The sequence below is a fragment of the Podarcis tiliguerta genome (assembly GCF_965153285.1).
Source record: "Podarcis tiliguerta genome assembly, chromosome: 17".
NCBI lineage: Eukaryota > Metazoa > Chordata > Lepidosauria > Squamata > Lacertidae > Podarcis > Podarcis tiliguerta.
The window spans coordinates 36,924,301-36,940,541 of NC_139550.1; the positions used below are offsets into that span (position 1 = coordinate 36,924,301).

General features: G+C 46.0%; 1 protein-coding gene across 2 annotated transcripts in view; it reads right to left on the bottom strand.

The window, feature by feature from the left end:
- The window catches only part of PLXNB3 (plexin B3), a 53,771-nt gene that overhangs the window by 20,604 nt on the left and 16,926 nt on the right, over window positions 1-16,241 (bottom strand). For both annotated transcript variants that reach the window (XM_083419265.1, XM_083419266.1), the window contains exons 5-19: window positions 12,541-12,666; window positions 11,661-11,761; window positions 11,430-11,562; window positions 10,816-10,972; window positions 8,716-8,824; window positions 8,070-8,184; window positions 7,577-7,705; window positions 6,575-6,785; window positions 5,760-5,932; window positions 4,604-4,755; window positions 3,160-3,265; window positions 2,250-2,380; window positions 1,962-2,138; window positions 632-830; window positions 301-540 (exon numbers count right to left, since the gene is read on the bottom strand). In XM_083419265.1, coding sequence (XP_083275391.1) covers window positions 301-540; window positions 632-830; window positions 1,962-2,138; window positions 2,250-2,380; window positions 3,160-3,265; window positions 4,604-4,755; window positions 5,760-5,932; window positions 6,575-6,785; window positions 7,577-7,705; window positions 8,070-8,184; window positions 8,716-8,824; window positions 10,816-10,972; window positions 11,430-11,562; window positions 11,661-11,761; window positions 12,541-12,666 — 2,259 coding nt within the window. The remainder of the gene's footprint in view (window positions 1-300; window positions 541-631; window positions 831-1,961; window positions 2,139-2,249; window positions 2,381-3,159; window positions 3,266-4,603; window positions 4,756-5,759; window positions 5,933-6,574; window positions 6,786-7,576; window positions 7,706-8,069; window positions 8,185-8,715; window positions 8,825-10,815; window positions 10,973-11,429; window positions 11,563-11,660; window positions 11,762-12,540; window positions 12,667-16,241) is intronic.

A 16,241-nucleotide genomic window follows, 5' to 3' on the forward strand; every position in this document is an offset into this window, starting at 1 on the left:
GCTTTTCCAAGGTGCAGTTCAGATCTCTCTTCTGGCATGCAGTCAATGCAAGACTGCTTCAAATCAAGACCACTTCACTGCAATTGTGTGTTCAACAAATCCACATACAGGGCATCGATGAGGATTTGCAGGCCTTGGCAGGAGCATAAAAGGGCACCAATAGCTGAGCGAGTTTTAGGGTGGGGTAATAAATGCCCCACTCAGTATCACTGCGCTAGGAGGCAAAGGAGTGATTATTGCATCCTAGGGACTCCACTCCCCACTTCCAAGGCCTTCCCCCACCTTAATATGGCCACTCACCTCTATGTCCAAGACATTGCCAGGTTTAAGACTGAAAGGACGTCCAGTGGAATCCCGCCCAGGCCAGCGCAGGTGGGGATTAGGCTTGTAGGAGAAATTCTGGCCCCCACTGGCATTGCTGAAGGGGACATGGAGTCCATCCAGCTCAAAACGAAGGTGTCGGAAGCGGGCATTGGGTGGCACAGCAGGCGATGGGCAGAGGAGAAGGGTGGACGAATTGGCGCAACAAGGCTCCCAGCACTGTGGGGATGCAAGAAGGGAGAGGGAGGGAGTGAGAGACCCCTGAATTGTAATCCACAAGCCAAAGCATTCCTTTCCTCCCTGCACTCACCTCCAACATGTCTCCCACCTCGGCACAGGGGTGGGGTGGAGCGGGGGTCAGTGGGATGTGGGGGCCCTGCAAAGAGTCGCAGGCTCTTTTTCCCCGGCTGCTTCCACTTGCCATCTCCTCTGGCTCCAGGATGGCTTTGATGAGTGGCTGCTGCACCACATCCAAATTAGTCCCTTTCACATAGATGATCCGTCCGCCCCTGGAGAAACACAACATCCAGGAAGGTGAGAAGTGGCTGAAGCAGTGGAGAGCATGCCACCCATGGGTTTGACACAGGCACTACAGTCACAGGAACATAAGAGCGGTCCTGCTGGTTCGGACCAGAGGTCCAAACAGATTCCCAGGGCAAGTTCACAGCTGCAGGGGTCCACGTGTGACCCTACTTTTGCTTTGCCTCCATTTCCTCCTCAGATACCTGACTCCCTTAAACATCTCTGTCCTTCCCCCTGCTGCTCCTTATGTATAATAATAATAATAATTTATTATTTGTAACCCTGGGTTTCCCCAGCCACTCTGGGCAGCTTCCAAACAGAGATTAAAAATACATTAAAACACCAAACATTAAAAACCTCCCTAAATGTCTTCTAAACACCAGGTAGTTGTTTATCTCTTTGACATCTGATGGGAAGGCGTTCCACAGGGCAGGTGCCACTACCGAGAAGGCCCCCTTGACTGGTTCCCTGTAAATTGGCTTCTCACAGTGAGGGAACTGCCAGAAGGCCCTCAGCACTGGATCTCAGTGTCCGGGTAGAACAGCGGTATGCTATGTCCCTCCCAAAACACCTACTCACTTCCAAATTTCACTCCCTTCAAAGCTTAACCTTTGAGTTATTCCTTTACTGAGTCCCCTCAAGTTAAAGGAAGCCCAGGGACCCATAGCTACATCTGCAAACATTCAGCCTGAAACCCCTGCACCTCTTTCAGAATTTAGCACCAAACCTGACAGAACATCATTCACGTTTTAGCCCTTGCTGAACTGATTACAAATAAAAAATAGCCAGCACATTCATGCATGCATGCATATTGATTCGCACTGGGACTGTAATGTCTCTCCCTCCATCCCAATTCAATACATTTGGTTATAAAAATGAAGATGGCAAGGCCAGTCACCCGTCTCTCCTTGTAGAAGGGGAAAACTTAAAGAAAAACACAGATATACGCATTGTGGAATATGCATACATCATTTTAAAACAAAGTAAGCTTGGTCTTTTTGCAGAACTACATTTTTTAACTGCATCAAACTCATGTAGATTTAATTGACTGATGAATCAATATTTTATTTAACTGGGTGACAGCCCTGATCATTCCCGCTCCCCTACATTCTTTTTACCCATGGAAGCTGGTGAGTGGGGAAGCCGCAGTGAGTTGGGGGTTGGGTGTGTAATGGAAGGTCTTGCCCCGCAGCTGGCGCTCAGCCCCTTCATACTGGACCCAGACAGACGCCTCTTGTGGCTTGAGGCTAGCACTGGTACGACAAACGATGGCTCCTGGTTGCACAGGCTCCTCGCTGTTGAGAGAGCAAAGACGTTAAGTGAAGGCTTGAGGCAAGACTAGTGGAGAAAAGAAGAGGAGGAGGAGGGTCAAAGTCGGGGGTGATGAAAAAAGCCACACCACTTACAGAATACAGGGCAGCGCCCCTACGTAGGCAGCAATCTCAGTGCCTGTCAGAAGTTCCTCCCCAGTGATGGTGACTCGAGTGCCCCCAGCCATGGGGCCAAGCTGGGGGTGCAGATCAAGAAGGGTGGGGTCCTGGGGAAAGAAGCACCCATTAGGCCTGTGGACAGGGGTTAGTTCGCATATTATACTTAACTTTATGTGTACAGGCAGGAAGCTGCGGCCACAAGCCTCCCCTTCACTGTTCCCCCCCAAGTGACCTGGAGGAAGACTTCAGCGGCTTTCAATTTTGCTCCTCCAAGGCCTTGTCTTGTTGCCTGAACAAGGGGCTGTGGCTTATGACCAGCTCTGGTCAGTTTCAAAACAAGTGAACTCCCAATTGTGATTTCCAAAGCTGGCTTCTTAAAACTAACCAGAGTCTGGCAGGGGTGCCAACTTGAATAAAATATGGGGGGCAGGTAAGCCCCACCTTGCATAATCAATCACAAGACATGGTGCACGCACACCATTTGCATGGCAATGCCCATCCACTTTGCGGGGGCCTGGCTCCCTCAGATATTTTATGGGGGAGGGGGTGAAAGGACCTAGGGCCCCTAGGAGCCGGTTCCTGTGAACCAGAGACCTGGGTTTGGGCAACATGGCAAGTCAAGATTCAGTGAAAATGGGAGAGGGGGTGGGAAGTTGCCATAATCCGCCTTCCAGCTGCAAGGGGAGAAAGGGAAGTGGGAGAGAAGCCCCTGAGCTTGAGGCTCACAGGGGCTCCTTCCTGCTCATGTACATCTTGCTAAACCATGGCTTAAATGGGACATGCTTGTGTGTGTTCCCAACATCTGACTTCTCCCTCCCATTTCCCACCCAAGTAGTTAGTGACATGGAGAAAGTTTACAGTGTTAGGGAACCACTAGGATACTGACCTGATAAGTGAAGTGAGTCTCAGAAACCCCTGGCGGACGGTCTCCTACAGTGACCTGGACAGGGCCAGATAAGCCTCGCTTTCCAGGAGAAACATGACACACAATCCTGTAGAGAACAGCAGAAAGGCCCTGTCATGAAGGAGCCTGCCAAAGTCCATGGCAGACATTTTGAAGAGCAAGGACAAAAGTGATAGAGCCAGTGGGCCAGAAGAGGAAGAAGAAGCAAAACACAGCACTAAGGAGATCATCCCATAAACTCAACCATTTCTGCTTGCCTGATGGAATGATCTCCCTTTTTCTCCCCTATGTGCTGTTCTGGGGGGGTTCTCCCGACCCTGCAGAGTTAATCTGGGGGAGGTGTGGAAGAAGCCCCATTGCGCTAGCTAGAGTCCTTCTGGCAACAGAACCGGGTAGTTGAAACTGACTGAACAAGTCTACCCTGAGTAAAACGTAGTTGAATACCACCCATTATGTGTTTCAGTTCCTGTGCCTAGCGTTTACTTGAACATGAGAGGCCAGAGTTCAAATTTAGCTCAGTCACAGATCCAAGCTTTCTTTTTTGTCCTCAGCCCTCCATCTGAAAAGTGGGAGTCATGACTAGCCTCTCTCTTGAGGCTGGCAAGAAGGAATGCTATTTAAAAAAAACTAAGCATTCATATAAGCTAGAGAAACTGCTATAAAGCGTAGGGGCTTTTTGGTTTAGGGAGGAGAAATGATTAAGACAGACAATATGAAGGCTTAAAAAGATATGGATTAGGTAAGGAAAGTGAGCAGATAAATTTTCTCCACCTCCCTTGTAACACTAGAATTCAGTGCCTTCCAATGAAAGTGACAGGCAACAAGTTCAGGACAGGCAACAACATGTAAATTAATTTATGGAATTTGCTGCCACAAGATGCATTGAATGGCACTACCTTGGTAGGCATTACAAGAGGGTTAGAAAAAAATCATAGGAGGATAGATGAATAAAGGCCTCTGTTTGGAAGCTCCCAATCCAAAAGTATCAAACCACCATGTGTCAGTTGCTAGGGAAAGGGCTACTCCCTCCATGCCCTCCTGGCCGCTGCGGGAAGAAACAAGATGCTAGACCTTGTGGTGAATTATGATGTGTAAGTTGGCTTGATTCACTTTTGTTCACTATTCTGAATAAGGAAAGGAGGCTAAGAAATATTTTAAATAGATGAAGCAGGCTACTGGCTCAGACTTCTCACATTTAATGAAAATCAGTAGAATGCTACCAGTAAACATTCAATAACACATGCAACTTATATAGCTTGCCATGCATCATGGCAAATAAAACTGATATGCAAACCAGTGAAACAAAATAGTTTCCTCAGCTGCAACTCTCTTGATTGGAATTGGTTGCTCTCTGTAGCCCTTAATAAAAATCTGGTTTTCAATGTTTTACACTGGAGAGCCATGCCCTTCTCCCAGGCCTCCTTACCTGGTAGAAACCAGATACTGAGCTCTATCAGGGATGCATGGCAATCCAGCCACAGTCACAGTTTTGGCCACATCCTCAAAGCGACGGCCGAGGTTGGATCCCGTCACTGTGAGAGTCAGGCCCCCCTCCAAGGGTGCAGTGATGGGGTGAATCTAGAAAACAGGAATATTTTATTAGCAGCATTTATGTATTTCCCAGTTCCCTGGGCAGCTTATAAAAATAATAAAAATCGTGAGGATAAAAAACAACCAACAGATTCCAGTTTTTTTTTACAATTCAGCATAAAAACGTCTAAAAAAAACAACATAAAGAAAAACACGGCGTCATTATAAGAATACAACTGACCTAAAATTCAGTGGATTCAGCAACTTGCAACTGAAAAGCCTGGAGTGGAGGCTATGGGAAAGTCTTCACCCAGCACCAAAAAGACCATAAAGCCTGGCAAACCTGTGTGGGGAGGGCATTCTGAGAAGGCCCCTTTTCTCAGTGGTCACCCATTACACCTCATTTAGTAGTAGCACCCAGACTGGGCATTATAGCACCAAACCAAGTCCTCCCTGCTCCAGATTGAACTAAAAGATACAAAAAGCACTGGCAGCAGACTAGAGACTAGTTGGTTTACTGCAAGAGTTATCTCAGGCAATAACCTAGTCTACCAGATATATGACAGACTGCAAAGGAAGTAGATGCACACAAACCAAGTACAGGCTGAGGCCTAGTTTCCACTGAGCTGGTATTAAGTGGACAACTTCAGACTGCAGGTCAAGGGTCACATATCTGAATACTCACAGCACACACTGTCTTGCTCACAGAAAACTGGATGTCAGGATGAAAGCTATACCAGAACCCTTCTCCCGGACATGTCAGTTTTCTACATTTAGAAAAACTTTTTCTATGGAGAAGCATTCAGTGGTGTGCACTATCAGCAATCTGAACAGAACAAGCACTGGTACTGCTTATTTCATAAATTTTATATACTACTTGATTGTGGAAAAACAAAAACCTCAAAGTCATTTACAAAATGGTTTCAGTTTTTTGTCCAAGTTAGCAAAAGTGGGTTCTAGTCAGCTTCCCAGCTCAAGTTCTATACAAAAACTTCCCAAGAAATGGACCAGCAGGTAACCAGAGCAGCAGACCTAACTGTGCTGATTCTCACCGAGTGGATGACGGGTGATGGGCAAGCAGCTACGTCAGTTTTGGATGGGCACAGGTCCTCATAGATGCAGCTGGCCACCTCTCCTAGCTGGCACCAAATGCAGCGGAAATGCTGGGGAGCAGCCTTGCAGCGGCTGCAGTCAGAACGGCCAGCGGAACAGTTGTACAAAGTCACTGGAGAAGGAGGCAAGAAGGTAAGCAGTGATTATCAGATTCAAGTCATACTGTTAATGCTGCCTTTTCCAGACCAGCAACAGTTCATTCCTAACCCAGGGAAGGCAGGAAAGTGCAAGACTGCAGGGCCTTGAGCAACTCAAGGGTAGTGGTGGGACATATCCAGGGTTTAGTATACCCTGCGCTGATTTTTTTAAAAGAAATTGCACCAAGAAAACCTGAATTACGCAGCCTGCATCAACTATGCAATTTATTTGCTTGTTCTGCATAATCATTTACATGGCGTTTACTATTTTGCCTGATTTCTTCTGGTTTTGTTATGGTGGGGAAGGGCACAGCGTTGCACAGGGCACTGAAGGTGCATCTCCAACCCCTGAAAATCTTACCATCCCCAGGTCAAGCTTTCAAGGCTCTGTGCATAATTGTTTAAGCATCTTTCTGCAGCTGTAAGGGTTAGAAGTCTGCATTCTTCCTTTTGAAATTTAAAAAACAGGAGATTTCATGAAACTGAATCCTGCACCCAGTACCACATTCTGCACTCCCTGTTGAATTGTGGCACCCACAAAGGCATAACCACAACATTATATATATATATATACACATACATATAAAATCCGACCTCCACAGGTCATCATCCCTTACCATGCAGGTCTCCATGGCTGTCAAGGCGCCGGTCTTCCCCTATCATGATGTAGAGAGGGACATGTAGCTCAGGGGCAGGCTGTGTGTAGTTATATGCCTGGGGCAGGCACTGCACACGACGGGATGTTCCCCTGTCCCCTTCTTCCAGGGATGCTGGAACCACAACCGGGGTTCCCTCCACTTCCAGTACACAGGAGAGTGTCACTGGGGCCTGAGGATGAGGACAGGGTGAGACAGGGCCCTGCACGCCACACCTGCTCCCTCCTTCCCCAGCCCTGCCACAAAGTCTGCTCACTCTCAGTCCTGCTCTCCCTGCCCTTTCGTTTGCCAGTCCTAATGCAGAGGGGCAATGCCAACCACTTCTGTCATGGCAAGCTGAAGCCCCTCAGAGGGCAGCAAAGGCACGACTTGCATACAAATAACTGGTATGTATGATGCTGCAGGTACTTTTTTATTTATTTTCCCTCTACGGAGCTTAAGGTGGCATACGGGGTTCTCCCCCTCCTCATTTAATCCCCACGACAACCCTGTGAGAGGCCAGGCTTAAAATATTAAAATAGCACTCAAGCACACGTCTTCAAATTCCTAGCTCCTTTGCAAGACCGATCTGAAACATGTTCAAACCTCCACAGTTCCCCACAAAATCTTGAGAATAACGTTCTGCAGAGGAGCTGGGGGAACAAGTGAGCCTCCAGATGTGGCTGGACTGCAGCTCCCATCATGTCTGACTCTTGTCTGTGATGGCTGCAGCTGATGGGAATTGTAGTGGAACAACATCTAGAAGGCCACCAGTTCCTCATCCCTGGGGTACGGATTCCCTTAAAAGTTATGAACACGCATACAAAAATGACAGCTTCTTGGGTACTTAGATGTGGCAGGCTCAAGTGCATTTTAACTTTGAAATGAAGAGCCCTTTGTGTCCCAAGAGGTCTTGTCAAGCCCCATTTCCTTTCACACAGAGACACACCAGTAGCTTCTAGGACTTTTGATCTTGTCACTTACCATCAACAAGTGCAGATTCCAGGCTACCAGGTTCAGTGGCATTTTTACACCAACAGGAATCAGGTGGGTCTCACCAATGCCCCCCACACTGGGGCAGGCAGCTGCACCACGGGGCTCTTCAGAAGTTAGCTAGGAGACACAGAGGGCTTAGATGCAGAAACATTTATCCCATTCTTCCCCCCACGAACATAATTTATTCTGGAAAGTAAGGAGGGACCTGCTATAACAGGGGTAGGCAACCTAACGCCCGTGGGCCAGATGCGGCCCAATCACCTTCTCAATCCGGCCCACGGACGGTCCAGGAATCAGCGTGTTTTTTCATGAGCAGGATGTGCCCTTTTATTTAAAATGCATCTCTGGGTTATTTGTGGGGCATAGGAATTCGTTCATTTCCCCAAAAAAATGTAGTCCAGCCCACCACATGGTCTGAGGAACGGTGGACCGGCCCATGGCTGAAAAAGGTTGCTGACCCCTGTGCTATACAGTTACTCACCTTCTGATTGTACACAAGCCCCTCTCCTCCATCTGGGCAGGGCCCTCCAGGGACACAGCGGTGACTAGATGGGCACCAATGACACATCCAGGGGCTGTCCACACATGTCCCACACCTGTGGGAGAAGGGGGGGGGTTCAAAGGAAAAGGACCTTTAAACAGGACTGTATGTGGACAGCAAGTTCAGAAAGGGAGGTGAAACATAATTTTGTTTTAACAAACAAGCAAGATTCTAGCTTAAGGCAGCAAGAATGTGCTTTGAAGTGTCAGGTGAGATCTTCTAGGCTAGGGGAGATTCAGTGAGACTGTTTTCAACAGAGAATGGGGCATTAGATCTCTGCTTTGCCCTTGCTCAGAAACAGAATAATTTATGTGAAACAAGCAATTATATGCATGTGCTTAATCTGCATAATTCATAGGAAAGTTCCAGAATTCAGTTTTCCTTAGTGCAGAATTTCAACCTTTTAGTACAAAGAGTGAACAGAGTTTTGTTTTCAACATAAAAGCTTCTTGCTAGCTAGGGCAAGTTCTACTACACCCCCTCCAACCTCCCACCCTCCCAAAAAATCTTACAGATGCTTCTCAATATCCAACCTGCAGCCCCCTCCCCCCCCCAATGCCCTCATCCCCACTCAACATTCGCTCACGGGGTGGCATCAGCAAGTTGGCTCACAGCATTACAGTCATAGAAGGAAAATCCCACAGACGCCACCACCACGTCCTGGAACATCAAGGCTAACGCCACAGTCACATGATCTGAGGAGGGAAAAAGCACAGTAAGAAACTTTCCTCGCACTTACACATAATGCAAGATGAATGGCTACCTCCACACACCCTCTGAACAGCATCAGCATGCATGCGCACCAATGGCCTCTTGACTTTTCCCACCATTTAGGCGATTCTGGTGAAGACCCTTCAGAGATTATCTCTTGGTCTAGGCCAGAAGCATTTCACGGTTGCTGGGTAACAGAGAAGCATTTTCTCAGGTGGCTTTATAGTTTTGAGAATAGGCAAAGGCAACTGAAGGGAGGCCACGATGCCCGAAGCTAAAAGAAGACTCAAAGAACATGTGGCTGGGACTGCCTTCCAGTACAGTGATAAAAATATAATAGATGATCAAGTAAGTGTTCTTATCAAGGTGGCAAAACTGTGTCTGGGCTGCACCACTTCAGTCAGCAAGCTGAGATTCCGTAGAAAAAAAACCCTCCGCAGAAAAAACTAGAATGTCAGGGACTAGCACACTTGTCCCTGAGTTTTCTACGTGGAGCTTCTTTTGCTCCAACCTGTAGCCTGAAGTGGTAGATCCAGGAACAAGGTGACCACCTCATGTGAGAACTAGGCCTTGGTCTAGGCATAAGAACTAGCCCCACGTTTGCCAAAAGGTTTTTGGGATTGTTTTAAGCATCTAAAACTTTTTTTTTTTGGGGGGGGTAGTTAATACCTATTGGATTGGTTTATAAGCCTCCATGGGAGTCCATGGATGGCCTAGAACAGGCATCCCCAAACTCGGCCCTCCAGCTGTTTTGGGACTACAACTCCCATCATCCCTAGCTAACAGGAGCAGTGGTCAGGGATGATGGGAACTGTAGTCCCAATACTGCTGGAGGGCCGAGTTTGGGGATACCTGGCCTAGAATGTGGGGCACTGTAAACACATTCACACAAGGGGAGATGCAACCCCCTGCAAAAAGGACTGGCTTTGAAGCATGGCACTCATAGCAAAGCCTCCACATGCCTCTGGGCATGAACTCCCAGAGGTTTATTAAGGCCTTGCCAGAAGAATCAACAGTTGGGCTTGATACTTTGCAAAAGCGCAGCTCCCCCACTGCCTGCTGGAAAACAGAATAGCACCAGGATATAATTCCCCACAGTAATCCTACTATGACACCTAGAGCACATGCTCAAGGTCAGTCCACATAGATTAATTACTTAAGATATTTTAGCGCACACACCCTTTTTTTTTATATGAAGATTGTTTTTATTTTTAAAAAGGAGGGATATCAAGCAATTTCTTTTTCAGTTTAACAAATGTATGTAACTTCATAATTCTACTTTAATGACTATCAGCACTAAGCCAAAGTGGAAGCAGCAAACAATAAACAGATTGCCAACTTTTCAAGTGGGGGCTACTGCTGTGTTTTTAAGAAGAACTTGATCAGCAGACATTCAGGAAGTTTATTTACATACTTCAAAAAGCAGCACCTGCTAGTTGCTGAAGATCAAGCTGCTGTTTTACAGGCACAGAAGCAGAGATTGCTTGAAATGTTGACAACCCTAGTGATAGCTGTTCTGGAGAAATCAGGGACAAGCTACATATTGGGTCAATTTTATTTTCAAAGGAAGAATAGCCACACTGATCAAGGGCATGCTCCTTATCTGTATCGCGGTATTATTATTATTCATTAAATTTATATACCGCCCTTCATCAACCCAGAGATGCTGTCCCACTGAAAACCATCCCTCTTCTGGGGGAAATAATAGCTGTAAAGGGTACAATACAGTGGTACCTCGGGTTACAAACACCTTGGGTTACAGACTTTGCTAACCCGGAAGTAGTACCTCGGATTAAGAACTTTTACCTCAGGATGAGAACAGAAATCGCGCACTAGCGGTGCAGCGGCAGCGGGAGGCCCCATTAGCTAAAGTGGTACCTCAGGTTAAGAACGGACCTCTGGAACGAATTAAGTACGTAACCAGATGTACCACTGTATTGCAAGGTTAGAGGTCAGGCATACTTTCCTGGCTCACCTTTGCCCTCTTGGGTGGGTGGCACCTGCTGGGGAACAGGTGAGAGGCAGCGAACCCAGGAGTCTTGTAGGTGTGCTTGACTGTCTTGGCTCCCGAAGGCACAGTGGTATTGCTCTCCCTCTGCCAGTGCAGGGAGACGTGGGACCAACATGGAGACCTGGGCAGAGCAGGAGGAGACACATTGTTTTATAGGAATGTAGCTTAATTGTCTGGGCCACTTTTTGTGGTATAATTTTTGATGGTCTTAATATTATATTTTCCTTAAGTTATTTTTAGGAGGACTGTATGAGCAGCTTTGAAAATAAAAGTAGATCACTGATCTTAAGTAAATTAATGTTTGGTGAGCCAATGTCTGGTGATCCCTCTCAGGCACAGGGCGAGTGTGGTAGCAGCTAGGGATCAATCTTTGCAGGAACTTGATGAACACAAGGAAAGGAATTTCCAGGCATCAATGTCAATATACTTGCTATGAGCAATGTGTGTTAGAGGAAAACCTAGGTGACGCTGAGATGCTTCATTCCACACACATGCTTATTAAGAGGGTAACATGTGAATAACCACCTGATCCAAATCACAATCAACCCAGGTTTCAACCTTTGACCCTCCACATTCACCTCTGTTTGTTCTTCTCGGCTCTGATTGGCTGGTGACATCTGTTCCACTCTCAAACATTGGCTCTCAGCTCCATAGCTCCAAAGCCAGTGATTGGCCATCTCATGGCGCTCACACTCCAACTTCCGGGTACACCTGCCAATCAGCCAATTATATTAAGAGACAGAGAAAAAGAAGGCGTGTCTTTTAATTTGAAATAAAGCACACTCTGCTAGCTCTCGTCTGAGACCCACCTACTCTGCAGAACACACCAACCACAGAAGGGGTCTTGGGCGCGCAGGCAGGAGGCACAGTCCTGGAAGTGAGGGCATTCAGAGACTGGGACCTTGGAGATCTGGGTTGGGAAAAGGCAAGTCATACACTATATACTCAAAAACCACCACCATCAGTAGAATCTAGGCTACTTTGCATCCATTTCTGCATCGGCCTCTACTAATTTCAGATATATTCAGAACGGAATAGTTTTAGGCCAAGGGCAAGGGGATGGTAGAGAAAAGGTATCGATAAGGAAAAGATGGTTAAAATAGGAGTGGAGTTTGAGGGGGCAGGAAGTTTGGCACTAAAGGTCACCCTTATTGTCTTATCCTACTACTCCAGACAACACCAATGAACTAAGCTAAATATGATACAGGAAAAGAAATATCTTGTAAGTTAAAATTTATTTCAGAGTAGCAATCAACTTTGTACCATACGATCTGAAGAGAAACCAGAGTGTGTCACCATAGGTCCTAAAAGCTATTTTCGCACCTCACAATGTCTGGATAGTTTTATCCTAACGTATCTCCTACTATGTTTCTTTAACTGTGTTGTGCTCTGATCCATGCACTTTTTCTATGCCAATAAAGGAGATTGATTGTTATAAACACTGTACCATTTCATAATCTAGTAACAGGGCTTAGATTACCTCTGAGCACATAACGAAGTTTTTTTGCACAAGGCAGCACAGCAATGCTGTAAGTTTTCAACATGAAAAGAACTTATGGGGAGTCCTATGAAAACTCAACAAAAGCAGATACAATGCAGAACTTTCCTGCATCCAAACTGACGATGACAAACAGCAGTGCTGTAGAAGTAAAAGGAAAAGGGGGTTGTGCCCCATGACTACTCACACACCTGGGAGGCCGTCATCACATACAGGTGGGCCCCACTGCCATCCAGTAGCAGGTCTGGATTGACTGGGGATCGCTGGCCAGTGGGAACGGTGCTGTAGACTTCTGCCACGGTGCCATTCAGGTAAACCTTGACAAATGAGTAAGGGCTATCAGTGCCTATTAAAAAGTTGTTTAGGAAGCACATGACAACAAGGAGGCCTCTGAGGCTAAGCACCTCTGGAAATAGTCTACATAGGTTAGCACCCTATGTAGGTCCTTGTACTTACATATTCTTCCTCCTCAAGTTCCACCGCTGACCACAGTCAGTAAAAAAGGATCCTGTTTAGGATCAACCCTGTTCACACTTTGGGGTGTCCTCCAGGTATCCCTGGACTGCAACTCCCACCACTCCAACTATTAGGCAATTAGGGAATTGGGAATTCAGCCAGGGCCAGAGGCTCCCCAAAGCAGCATGTTATAAGCAACATGGGGTTATCACTGAAAACAGGTAAAGTCCCAGGTAGAGGCTCTGGGCCTTTTATGGCTGGAGAAGAGGGGAAGGGCAGCGCCATGCTGCTTATCCTTCGTAGCTCTGCCTCGGGTTCTGTGTGGCTTTGCTTTTTCTTCTTCTATTGGTCCCGATTCCATATGCCAAGTTAAGGGCATTTTGATAAGTATGGTTAACTGGAAGAAGAAATTTTATCCCGTTCTCTAGGACTGAGATGCTCTGAGGAAATGGGACAATAAACCTTTAAAATAAAAGCCATTTAAGGCAAAAATGTCCCAATGCCTATCCAAAAAGTTACTTATGCAAATCTATTTATGCACAGGTAGCTCTTTTGAATTCATTGACTTTGTCTTCAAGGCTTGTTTTGCAGCCAGTACCTGCTTCTGTGTTTGTGTGTGTGTGTACATAACTTAGATGCCGTAGGGAAATGGTAGAAGGGCACCTTAGAAAGGAACTGGTAGGCAGAACAAAATATAAATCCAGCTGATTCCCTTGTCCTGTCCCATGGTAACAAAACCTACAGCCACTAAATAAAAGTTTGCTTCCCTTTAATGGCACCCCAACATCTAATGCCTGAGGCAGCTGCCTCACCCCAGCTTAGTGGGAAGACAAGCCCTTCTGGTAGCATGAGAAAGACAAAAAGCTCCACCACCACCCAGAAAGAAAGGAAGAAAGAAAGAAAACATGTTGTCTCTGCCTGCAGGCTTTTAAAGAGGAAGGTAAAAGTGATACCTAGAATCCAGTACTCTTAACAGAAAAAGAGGGACCACTTGCTGGATAACATCTAATAACCAACAAAAGAACATTTAAAGGCTGTAATCTTAAATACACTTACCTAGGAATAATGCCCATTGAACACAGTTGACTTACTTCTGGGTAAACATGCATAGGATTGACCACTAAACAAATACTAGATAGGAACACCATGGAAAAGTCATTTATTTATTTAAAGCACTTTTCACTCTTCAGCTGAAAAGGCTCCCAGAGTTGTTTACATAAGACTGCTAACAAAAGAGACCCTGCCCTCTGACTCACAATCTAAGAGACACGACACAAAAGAAAAGGGGAGGAGGAGGGAGGAGGAAAAAGCATATCCAGGCACTAGTTCTTTGCAAATTTCTACAAAATCAGAAATTATTATCCATCTTTTGAGTGGAAACTCATTTCCACTGGAAGTGGCTTTCTAAGTCCTTCAGTCCGGGATCCTTTTAACTGGTGACAGCAAGGACTGAACCCAGGAACTTAAGCATACAAGTGATTTCTATGCATTAATCCCTGGGTTCAGCTCTACTATGGAGCTACAGCCCTTCACACATTCTCTGGCTGCTGGAACCTGTGTGGCCCTCCAGATGTTGTTGTCCAACCCCATCACTCAGCCAGTGTGACTCTTGATCAGGGATTATGGAACTTGCATTAGTACAGCAACAATCTGAAGGAACACAGGTTCCCCAATTCTGAAGTTAGTCTGACAAATTTAGATTTACCTGCTGCCAAGTTATAGGGCTAATCACCCAAGATTCTGATCTACAGACACTGCAAGATACAGGGGACAAGCCTATGGTGGCCATAAATACAGGCTGAAGCTGCATTGGTAGGCGAATGTTGGCTATTACTCAGCTCTGGGTGCCCACACACATTCCTGACCATAGATTTCCTGGTTGTTAAGCATGGTAGGTGTTTCCCTTTGATTGCAAAAGAGTGCTAAAAAGGTGTGTAGCAAGAGATGCAATTGCGGAGTAATGGCTGATTTCACTGAGGTTGCAATAGTTTCTGAAAGCACTGATACTCCCTGTTAATGCAGTTCTTTGAAGGAAGTGTCCTTCTGGGGTGTAAAATGGTGAATGTTGATTGCTACCTCCTCCTCCCACTCAGCTTCCAAGTGATAGTAATCTTACCCGAAGAGGGTTTTTCTTGCAGAAGGCAAACAGATTAGCAGAGATGTGGGCCATGGTTACGCAAGACGGCCATTGTGTAGAAAACGATGCAGCCAAGAGCTCAGGAATGCCCACGGAGCCACAAATGTAGGCACCCCAAGTCAAGTCATATCCAGTATTGATATTTTAAAGACTAACATACCAAGAGATCCCAGCAAAATTATGGTTTTTAAAATAAATACCGTGTGGGACATTAATCTTTATGTGATAGCTAACTAAACACAGTGTGGTGGCTACAAAGTTAGACGCTGGGCTCCAGTTTCCAATGAAGATCATGGTGTCTCTTCACCTAACTGACTTCACAGGAAAGTTATGGGATACAGTGGTACCTCGGGTTACATACACTTCAGGTTACAGACTCCACTAATCCAGAAATAGTACCTTGGGTTAAGTACTTTGCTTCAGGATGAGAACAGAAATCGTGCTCCGGCGGCGCAGCAGCAGCGGGAGGCCCCATTAGCTAAAGTGGTGCTTCAAGTTAAGAACAGTTTCAGGTTAAGAATGGACCTCCGGAACTAATTAAGTACTTAACTGAGGTACCACTGTAGCTCCTTGGAGGGCAGGTGGGATAAAAATGCAAAAAAATAATTTTAAGACACTTTAGAGTAATTTAGCAAGATGAAGGGCGACTTGGGTTAGATTCCACACAGGCCTGATTGAGGCTGCAGCAGAATTACGCATATTCTTGTACTAAAAAGATAAAATAACCTCCAAGCTTGGCACTAAGAAACATTCGTCAGGTACTGGAATAAATCTTTACTGCATTATTATTTCTTTACTTTGCAAAACCTGCCCTACTCCTTTCATTTATGGAGAATAATGTATTTATTTAAATAAAAGGATTTCTATACTACTCTCTCACAAAACATCAGCAACATACAAAATACAATACAATCGTTGACCGGCTACTCAAGATAGATTTTCAACAATTGCATTGGCCTGTTGGCATAAAACAATAATGTTTATGGTGATAATTATAGACAGAAGGCACTGTAGAATAATGAAGGTTAAGAGAACAAAGCCAGGCCCCTGGGCTTACAATCTCAAACCAAACACAAAAACAGAACTATAAAGAAAGGAAGACCAAAGAAGACTGAGAAGAGGCAGAGATCAGAGGTTAAAGATGGGTTGCATTTAAGCAATAGCTGGTAGCACTGGTGACAAGGTATGCAGATGAGCACATGGAATGCTATGCGGCTGAGTGAGCAGGCTGGCAGAGGAGGGGATGGAGCGCTCTTCTCTCCTCTGCGCACAGCACAGAAGTAAAGGGGGCTGCCCTTC